Here is a 10,451-nt window from a genome sequence, read left to right as displayed (position 1 = left end):
TTTTATAGGTCGATTTAGTTCTTCATTCATAAAAATGGCAAGCGATCACTTAGTATTCTCTTCCATGAAAGAACAATACAGCAAAGTCCTGGGACAACTATTAAGAAGTATCAAGTCTAATTCATTTTGGATATGAATGCATAAACAACAGGCTCCTATGTAATAAGACATTGGTTTGGGGGGAGTTGGAGTCTCATGTAGCCCAGACTGGTCTTGAACTTGCTATATAGCCAAAGGATGCCCTTGAACTTCTGATTTACCTGCCTTCAACCTCCTGAGAGTATTGGGAGACAGGTGTGTGTCACTATGCCTCTATCCCCCATTTATATGGTCCTAGGGCTTGAACCCAGGGTTTCTTGCGTGCTAAGCAAGCACTCTACCAACTGAACTACATTCCCAGTTCCTGGAAATTTTTTTGAATAAATTCTTTCAATTTTTTAAGTTTTTTGTGTATGAGTGTTTTGTCTGCATGAATGTAAATGCACCCATGATGTGCAGTGCCCACGAAGACCAGAAGAGAGGCATCAGATCCTCTGGGACTGGAGTTAAAGATGGTTGTTAGCTGCCATGTGAGTGTTGAGAACTAAACCTGGGTCTTCTGAAAGAGCAGCAGTGCTCTTACTGCTGAATCATGTCTCCAACCCCCTGGAAATTTTCTGAAAGCAAAAAGGACAAAAGACAAATATCTACATCCAAGCATGGTGCTGCAACCCTGTCACCCTGCATCTGAGACACTGAGGCAGGAAGATGACATTCATGGTAACGCAAACGACATAGTGAGACCCTCTAAGAAACAAACATCTATAGAAAGCTGAGTAACATTTATTGTAGTTCAACCGAATTCCTTTTGTAGTAGATTATAACAGTTTTATGTAACTCTACAACTACCTTTAACAGGCATTGTATATACTTTATGAAAAATTACGCCACCAATAAAGCTGTTTTAGAAAACAGCCCAGCTTCCTCAGGCTTCGGATGGGAATTGTGAGTATGCATTCTGCACTCCCTCAGGGTCCTTGAAGACTCCCTTCCAGGAGAGGCAGCTGGCTTCACATATCCTGCTGGTTGCCTTCCCTTCCCAATACACTGCTTGTACCAGCAGCCTCAGCTTGAAGTATGTTTCTGAAAGAACCCAAATCAAGGGTAGGATAAGATTTTGTGTTCTTCTGAGATGTTTTTAAAGAGGAGGTGATAGAAGTTGGTGCCCCAGATCAGGCTGTTCATGTCAAGTCAGTAAAATGGTTTAGCTTAGCAAGACAGTTTCAGGGAGGGCTGGGGAAGAGCGGGAAGGTGGGTATTAGCTGACAGCTTGGGAAAGAAGTAAAGTCACGGGGTGGGTGTGTCTGGGCCTTTGCCAGACTAGACGCCTAGGATATAAGGTCTCCGGGTGACTTACTGCTGGGTGAGACAGCAGACAGGGAGTCACAGGTGCCTTCGTTCACTTTGGATTATAATGATCAAAATCTAGTTGGAACTGCCAAAGTTCAAAAGGGCAAAAATCCATAAACACAGATCGAAGTGAGAGAAACAGAAAGTATAAGCATACGCCAGACACAATCCCAGCATAGACGTGGGGAAATGGGTAAGAAACACCAAAACTACCTGAGGAACAGTTGGCAACTGATGGCTGTTGGGAGGGGGGAGATTCAAGGGTGTGATTCCTGGTAGGTTAATGAGGCTCCAGTAGGATGAGCAGACACGAATTTGATTCTAGAAGTCTTTATATATGTGAGATATAGATATATATCTATATAGAGATATATATAATCTCATATATATATATATACATATAGAATACATGAAATTGGGCAGAGGGTAGTAGAGAGGCTGCATATGGGGGAATGCAATCTTAATTCTATCAAAATATATTGTATGAAATTTGCAAAAATTCAATTAAAAGGTGTATTTATCTTTATTTTACGTGTATGAGTGTTATGCTTGTATGTGTGTATGTGCACCTGTGTCGTGAAATACCCGTGGAGAAGAGGACTGGAACTGGAGTTATGGACAATTGTTAGCTGCCATGCGGGTGCTGGCATGCGAACCTGGGTCTTCTGCAAGGACAGCCAGTGCTCTTAACCACTGAGCCATCTCTCCAGCCCCAATTAAAAGGTTTTTTAAAAGACTTTTTCTTTACCTATGTGTGTGCCTGTGTGTTCATGTGCACCACATGTGTGCAACTGCTTGCAGAGACAGAAGGTGGTAGATCTCCTGAAACTGGAGCTGCCTCACATGTGTGCTGGGAACTTGTTTCAGTAAATTTTCCCCTCCCCCTTCTTGGGAGACTCATGTCCACACCCTCTGATGCCCCAGGGCTGACAAACTGACATAAGGCATCCTATTTGGATTTTGCATAGTTTATATGACATTTGGGAGGGGTGACTTACGAAAACACGGATTCTTATAGGCTTTTCCTTTTCCGTATTTGAAATACACGTGCCATCCATCTCTGCCCCCGTCTTCTGTCACTGGTCCGTGTCCAGTATGGCTACAGCTCCACCCCTTTTTCCCACTGTACTCTGTGTCACCCACGTTCCTCCTGGATCAGCTCCAGGTTATCTGAGGAGCCTTCGGTTACAGAACTGAACTCAGGTCTGCTGCAAGAGAGCAAATGTTTTTAGCCACTGAGCCATGTCTCTAGTCCCCTCATCCAGGACATGTATTATATTCTAGGTTGACCTCAATCCTCCTGTCTCCAGTCTTCCCTCCTGGTTTATGCAGTGTCAAGGATTGTATATACTAGCTACAATTGTATATACTAACCACATTCCCCAGTCCAAAGACCTTTTATTATCTTAAAAAAAAAAAAACCTGTATTTTAAATATTTTATTTTTCTTTTATGTCTATGAGTGTATTGCCTACAAGCATGTAAGTGCACCCACATCGTGCAATGCCCACAGAGGCCAGAAGAGGGCATCAGATCCCCTGGAACTGGTGTTACAGATGGTTGTTAGCCACCATGTGGGTGCTGGGAATCAAACCTGGTCCTCTGCAAGAGCAGCCAGTGCTCTTAACCACTGAGCTATCTCTACTGCCTCCTGATCTTTTGATACAAAGTCTTGCTATGCAGCCCAGGTTAGCTCTAAACATACTATCCTCTTGCCTCGGTGTCCCAAGTGTGCCATCACACCAGTTTATGCAGTACTAGGGCTCAAACTCAAGGACTCTTGCATCCTAGGAAACTATCAATTGACCTACATCCCCAAGCCCTTGTCCCTTTTTTTAAAAATTTACTTCAGTTTACAAAAAATCCAAACCCTGACAATATTAATTCGACTTTTTGGACCTTCAAGATCAAAATCAAAATGACTTGGAAGTACATACCAAAAAAACAAACAAATGAACAACAAAACCCACTCTTTCTACCAAGGCCTTAACCAGGGAGGAGTCCAAAAGAACAAATTACTCTAGTGGTACTTAAACCATGCGATGGAGGATCAGGTGAGAATCCATTTGTGGGCACCATGGCTTAGGATCAGTCAGAGCCAGTGTTAAGTCAAAGATGTGTGAAGCTCCAAAATCTAGAATCCCTTGCTGCAAAACCCACAAGGTCAACCGCACAGTCCGAAATCACCAAGACTGTGGTGTGTGCAGCCACTGGACGAGGACTGTCAAAGACATCTTGTACAGTGTCGCTGGTATAAGGATTTACTTTTAAACATAACACATTTGTTAATAGTTCCCCGCAAGCCTGTCGTATCACTTTCTCTGCGGGAAACCTAAAACCCCAGGGAGGAGAGGCCACCTCAGACTGCATGGTCAAGGACATATGTAAACTGTGAAACTGTCCACATATAGTTCTGAGTTTCTTTTCCATTGACAGGGTCAGGTAGGCCTCAAACTTGCTACACAGATGAGGATGACCTTGAACTTCTGATTCTCTTGCCCCCGTCTCCCAAGCTGGGATTATAGGCAGGTGTCACCATATCTAGCTCCTTTTAGGCCGTATTGTTCTCTAAGCCCAACAGAGTAATGTGTCCCTTTGGGAGACGTGCTAGCTACTGGCATGCAGAGGCAGACACAGGCCCTGTGAAGCCTCAGGCTTTCCACCGTCTCAGTCCTTAGGCTGATCCACATCAAGTCTTTGTGGATTTGTATTTGTTCATCAACGGCCTCCACCAGGAGAGGACAGTTTGGGAAATCGTTTTACAATACCAGTCCTGCTTTGAAATTTTTATTTATTATTTATGTATTTATTTATGTTTGTATTTATTTATTGTGTGCACATACGTATGCCACAGTGCAGAGGACAACTTGTGGGAGTTAGGTCTCCCTTTCTACTATGTGGGATCTGGGGATCGAACTCAGTCAGGCTTGGCGGCAAGTGCCCTTACCACTGATGGCTTCCTTCTGCTTTTCTGAGCTCATCAAATGTCTACTTGGTTTTAATAAATTAATTAGTATATATGTGTGTTCATGATATATGTGGGCACATGCACCACAACCTATGTGTGGAGGTCAGGGAACAACTTTGTGAAGTTCTCTCCTCTGGGGACTGAACTTGGGTCACCAGGCTTGGGCAGCAAGTGCTTTTACATGTTGAGCCATTTTGGTTGCCCAAATGGCTGCTTGTTTTTAACTGAACATTAACAATTTCTTCTATACATGAGTATATGACAAAACAAAAAAAACAAAACAAAACAAAACAAAAAACTTGAGGCCTAGAGAGATGGTTCAGCAGTTAAAGAGCACTGACTGTTCTTTCAGAGGACCTGGGTTCAGTTCCCAGCTCCCATAGGGAGGCTAACAGCAAGCTCTCCGTAACTCCAGATCTAGATCTGATGCCCTCTTCCGGCCTCTGCATGTTTGCAGGCATATGGTGCACTTACATACATGCAAGCAAAACATTCATACACATAAAAATAAAAAAATCAAAAAAACTTTAATTAAAAAAAAATCTTGAGTGCTCAACACTCCCTCCACATTTTATCAATGTGGCTACAAAACCCTAAATAGCTTAGAATGACACACTGTATGATAATGTACTTTTCCCTAGATTCTTTATACTAGCTGAAAACAGAAGCAAATGAATATTCACACTTGTCTTTAAGTACTCCAGCTGGAAGCACTTTTGAGACTAGATCTACCCACAGAGACAGAAGAATCTGCAGTTCAAAATAATAGTCACTTATAATGGTTTCTGGAAAAAATGGCCTCTTGGGAAAATGTACTCAAACACACACACAACAAAAGAGAGAAAGATTGCTACATATTGCACATGACAATTAAAAAATACAGTCACTTTATTTTCACTTTCTTTTCCCCAGTGTAGCATCTGATAAGAATCCTCATCTCTGAAAACACAAAAATATTTAAGAAAGCATGTTACAAGATAGGTATAAGCAATAATTTGGCAGAATTTTATCAAATCTAGCAGTTCCTACCCCCAAAAACCAAATTTTAAAATTCAAAAATAACAGTTAGCTTTATTTAACATATGTTACAGCTTAACATTTAAAATATCATGCTCTAGTTAAATATTTTATCAACAACACTGTATACAAATAAAATATTACACAAAATATATTTAAGAAAATGTTTTGGTCTTTGATCTGAACAATAAATAAACACAGGCACTTCTAGACTGAGACAGGGCAGCACTGCTACTCAGAATACCTTCCTCTAAGCAGTATGGGGAGATATGGCAAGAATAGAATCCTGGAGTTTGAAACTGACAAACCACTTGAGAAGGTCTGCAAATTCCACCTTTTCAGTTCAAGTTCAAAAGTCACACCTGCTTTCAAGGCTCACGTTGAACATTCATAAACCCATATGGCTGTCAGCCCACTCACTCTGCAGTTGGCCATGAGGGAATCATACTCATGATTTTCAAAATACTAAAATTAGGCAACTACCATACCACCCAGCAAACCAAATGCAAGAAATAACAAATCCTCTTTGTCCTTACGGTGGCCACAGGACCAAAACCAGATAAACTAGAGGTGTCACGGTCATTTTCGGTTTTGAAAATTAACTGATTATATTAACACAAGAATACTGTTGGGGTGTTGGGAAATCTGACATTGGTCCATTTTCCAGACAATTAAAAAAATCTATCCAAATCTCAGAAAAATAAATGTTAATTCCATTTCACAAAAACCAGAGTCATGTACAACAAAATCTTGGTTATAGGTTTATAAACACCTGATATCGGTCATAATGGGAACAAGAGTATTACCATATAGAAAAACAAAACAAAAAGAACTTAATGGGAAACAAATTAGAAAATAATGGCCAGCAGCCAGTGGGTAGGACCAGAGCCAATCTCCCTGCCAGGCCCTCGTGAATTACTTTGTTTCCCTGTCCACAAAGGTATGGAATTGAGAGCTTGGAGACCATTTGGGAACAGATGCTACTTATGAAGGCAGTTCTGAGGATTTAACAAGAAATCACTCTAATGTGAAAGCACAACATGGGAACTAGTCAAGATAGGCCTTTCTATGTGAAATTTAGCTTCTATGCATTTTAGCATTTTAAATGAGCACTTTGCAGCCGAGACCAAATATCAATCATCTCTTGAGGCTTTCTGCTATGTACTAACATGAGATCTACATAAGAACAAATATTATTCTTATTTTTCTCCTCAATATCAAATGTCCTGAAGCCTTTGTGTTTCTCTGGAACGAGGCCAAGTTTCTGAAGGCACATTCCAGTATAAACATCATCGATGGGGTAGAGATGGACCCGGTCAGTTATATTGTGCAGTCTCAGGGCCAGGTGGCCAGAGTACAGGAATCCACCTCCCCCCGCATACGGTGGGTAGACCCCGGAGTAGAAGACCTCTGGAATGTAGTACTTCAGTTTCTTCTCCCGATGAGGCCCAGCATTGTGGATCACATCACCTATAAACAAATCTTTGGCTTTGTTCTTGGGTAAGCTATTCAAGTAATTCAGGATGTGATGAGTATTCACAAAAACATCATCATCGCCCTTGAAGACAAACTCAGTGTCTGGGCAGGAAGTGCTCACCCATCTGAGAAACAGCACTTCCTTCAGAGACAAGTTGAAGAACGTGTCTCTGTAGTTCCACATGAGGATGTCCTGATGCTTCTCACTCTCGAACTTCAGCATGTCTGAAAGGTCGGGGTGGTTGTCTTCTGGAGGCGTCTGGCCCAGCAAGAAGACTCGCACTACGGTCTGGTTCCCCACGTTGGTTTCTCTGCCCCAAGATTCCCGAATTGCTTGTCTTCTGGCAAAATGTGGAGTGAGAGACTTAATCGCCAGCAGTAAGAAGGGTTTCTTTGCACATTTCTTCGGCTGATCTATGAGCAGTGAGTAATTTCGGCATCTCAAATACAAGAGAAAGTCTTTAAATCTGTCTGGCAAATTATTAAAATCTGTCACAGCTGACGTGACCCTTAGGTCGGGTTCACAATGGTTCAGATGGCTTGTGTTTGCAGAGCCGTACGCATCCCCTGTCTGGTTGGCCAACATGTTCAGGATGGGGTTGTACCTCTTGTTGAGATTTTCTTGTTCTCTGTTCCAGAAGGCCCGGGGAGGGCTGGATATCTTCCAGAACCTTTCTTTGGGTATTATTACTTCCCCTTTTCCATTTTTTTCTTGGTTACTGCTTTTGGAGACTTCCACAATCAAATAGATGAAGACATTTGCCATCATTAAGATGCCCAACAGCTTTATTCTTCGACGCCCAACACTCATTTCTCATACCTGGAATAAAAGCAAAATATATCAGTTAGCTATGAATTTGTTTTCCATGGACATTTTATGTCATTTTACTTGCTTTTAAAGTTTTTTTCCCATGAAGAAAATTTTAGGGTAAGGACTGTAAACTTACCCACTCTGATTCAAATTAAATCTCTAGCTTTAGAGATGATGCCTCGTTTTCTCTGTCTATAAAGGGGTGGTAATAACCCACTTCATGGGATGGTTGTAACAAGTATGTGATTTTGTATAGTTTTTGAAATCATGTGTGGCCCATGGCAAACATTATGTAAGTAATGGTTAACACCAATGCTGTTTCAACACCTTCGGGGCAGAGGTAAGATTACTAAATAACCTCATGGTTGTTCAACTACTTTGCTTAAAAGGGTACATACAAATCAGTGCTTTGCAAACTGACTTGCCTACCATTCATAATAACAAATGTTTCTTATACTGTGATCCAATACACACAACATGCACACATTACTATTTACATTATGTTCAGTGCCATGTCACTCTTGAATTTCTATTATATGTCATTTAAAAAAAAATGCTGGTCCAACCCTGAATTATTTACCAACTCACTATTTTCTAGATAAGGAAACTGAACCAGAGAGATTGAGATGCTTGCTCAGGGTTGCAGGGCTCAGAACCGGAGGAGGTGGTTAGTACCACACTGCAAGTGCAGAGAAAATGACTCATAATAGCTTTAGCCCAATAACCCAAAACTGAGAATAACCCAGATACCATCAACAGGAGACTATGTCAGATGTGGTAAGTTTATACAATGAGATACTCACAATGAAACAGGAACAACTGTCACCAGCAACCTTTATTGTCACCATTATACTGGAGTAATAACCAGACACAAAATATCATTTAATGTTTTTTTAAAAAATATTTTATTTATTATTTTTATTTTATGTGTATGCGTGCACTGCCTGCTTGTAGGTAAGTGTACCCGTGTTGTGCAATGCCCACAGAGGGCAGAAGAGGGCAGAGATCCCCTGGGACTGGAGTAAGGGACAGTAGTTAGTGGTCATGTGGGTGCTGGGATTCGAACCCGGGTCTTCTGTAAGAACAACCAGTGTTCTTAACCACTGAGCCATTTCTCCAGCCCTGTTTTTTTGTTTTTTGTTTTCCAGTACTGGGGCTTAAACTTAGGAATTTGAGCACGCTAAGTGCTCTGCCATTGAAGAGAAAAAAATGTTTGCTGGGAACACCTCCAAGAAGCTAACATGGATGGTGTGCACCAGCACAGCTGTTTAGACAATCCTGGCATTAAAAGATAACCCCAAAAGTAGAATAGTAAAATCTATAAAGAACTACAAGAGGAGCTGGAGATGTGGTTCGGTAGCAGAGCACTTGGGTATAATGTACAAAGTCCTAGGTTCAACCCCAGTACTGTTTAAAAAAAAAAACAAAACAAAAAAGAAACTAATAATAGTAAAATCCACACTTCATTTGAGCTGCGTGTGTGGTGGTATACTCTATAATCCCATCACTTGGGCGATGGAGGCAAGAGGATCCGTTCAAGGTTGTGTTCTGCTACATAGCCAGTTTGAAGCCAAGCCTGGAATCCATGAGCTGTTCTCAAAAAGAGCTACTTGATAAGGAAGGGTCTGTACTGCAGCTCAGTGATGGAGCGTGTTCAAGGCCCTGGGTTCTACTGCCTCCTAACCAGGCCCCAGGGGTGGGGGATAAGGCAAAACATACAACGTTATCAGTCAATTTTCCTTTATTCCCACTTTATCCCCAAGGAAGAGCATGTAAGGGAGTGTTGAGATCCCAGTCTACGCCATGGGATTCCAATGGTGGCCACTCCTCTCCAACTTGTCAAAGTTCTCTGTTGTTTTAATCAGTAGTAGTATTTGCTTTTTAAAAATAGAAGTGGAGGGCCAGTAAGATAGATCAGTGGAGAAAGATGTTTGTGAATTTTCTTAGGTTCATTGGGTTCTAACAAATAGTCTCAAGGTGAAAGAGTATTTGTCATGCTGAGGATGCTGTGAAATTATTACATCTTGGACAGCTCATATCATTTCAAAGGGAATTCACAGCTGTTCTGTGTCTCTTCACACATATGTAGTAGATTTTAACCCAGGGGCCCATACTGATCACAGCTTCAGCTATCAAAATGCAGTCAGCCCAACAACAGCTAAGCCTTTCAAAACTGTAGATCAAAAATATAGAAAAACTAATTGGGCCTATGCCGAACACTGCAGACTAAACCATGCAGTTTAACCACTCTTTCCATAGTGTTTACATTGTAGTAGGTATTACAAATAATCCAGATTACCTAGCATGCTGGTGTACACCTATAGTCCTAGCCTCAGGAGGCAAAGGCAGGAAAAGAGGAATTCAAGGTCAACCTTGGCTACATTGTGAGTTCAAGGTCAGTCTGGGTAAAATGAGGCTGTCTCCAAAAACAAAATCCAGGCATGGTAGCCCATGCAATTAATCCCCAGCACTCTGTGAAACGGAGCCCAGCCTGGTCTACATTGCAAGTTCCAGGGCAGCTGGGGTCTAGCCTCAGGAGGCAAAGGCAGGAAAAGAGGAATTCAAGGTCAACCTTGGCTACATTGTGAGTTCAAGGTCAGTCTGGGTAAAATGAGGCTGTCTCCAAAAACAAAATCCAGGCATGGTAGCCCATGCAATTAATCCCCAGCACTCTGTGAAACGGAGCCCAGCCTGGTCTACATTGCAAGTTCCAGGGCAGCTGGGGTTATAGGGAGACCTTATCTCAAAAAAAAAAAAAAAAAAAAAAAAACCAAAAAATTTTTAAAAAACC

At 41.6% G+C, this 10,451-nt stretch overlaps 1 protein-coding gene across 1 annotated transcript in view; it reads right to left on the bottom strand.

The window, feature by feature from the left end:
* Window positions 1-5,226: 5,226 nt before the first annotated feature.
* The window catches only part of B3gnt2 (UDP-GlcNAc:betaGal beta-1,3-N-acetylglucosaminyltransferase 2), a 29,244-nt gene continuing 24,019 nt past the window's right edge, over window positions 5,227-10,451 (bottom strand). Inside the window, exon 2 of the mRNA XM_008844492.2 lies at window positions 5,227-7,669. Within this exon, the coding sequence (XP_008842714.1) occupies window positions 6,467-7,660 (1,194 nt within the window). The 5' untranslated portion in view covers window positions 7,661-7,669 and the 3' untranslated portion in view covers window positions 5,227-6,466. The remainder of the gene's footprint in view (window positions 7,670-10,451) is intronic.

This window comes from Nannospalax galili, unplaced genomic scaffold (assembly GCF_000622305.1).
Source record: "Nannospalax galili isolate Female #2095 unplaced genomic scaffold, S.galili_v1.0 scaffold682, whole genome shotgun sequence".
NCBI classification, from domain to species: Eukaryota; Metazoa; Chordata; class Mammalia; order Rodentia; family Spalacidae; genus Nannospalax; species Nannospalax galili.
The sequence above is the reverse complement of the archived record's forward strand: the minus strand, read 5'-3'. Positions and strand labels throughout refer to the sequence as shown.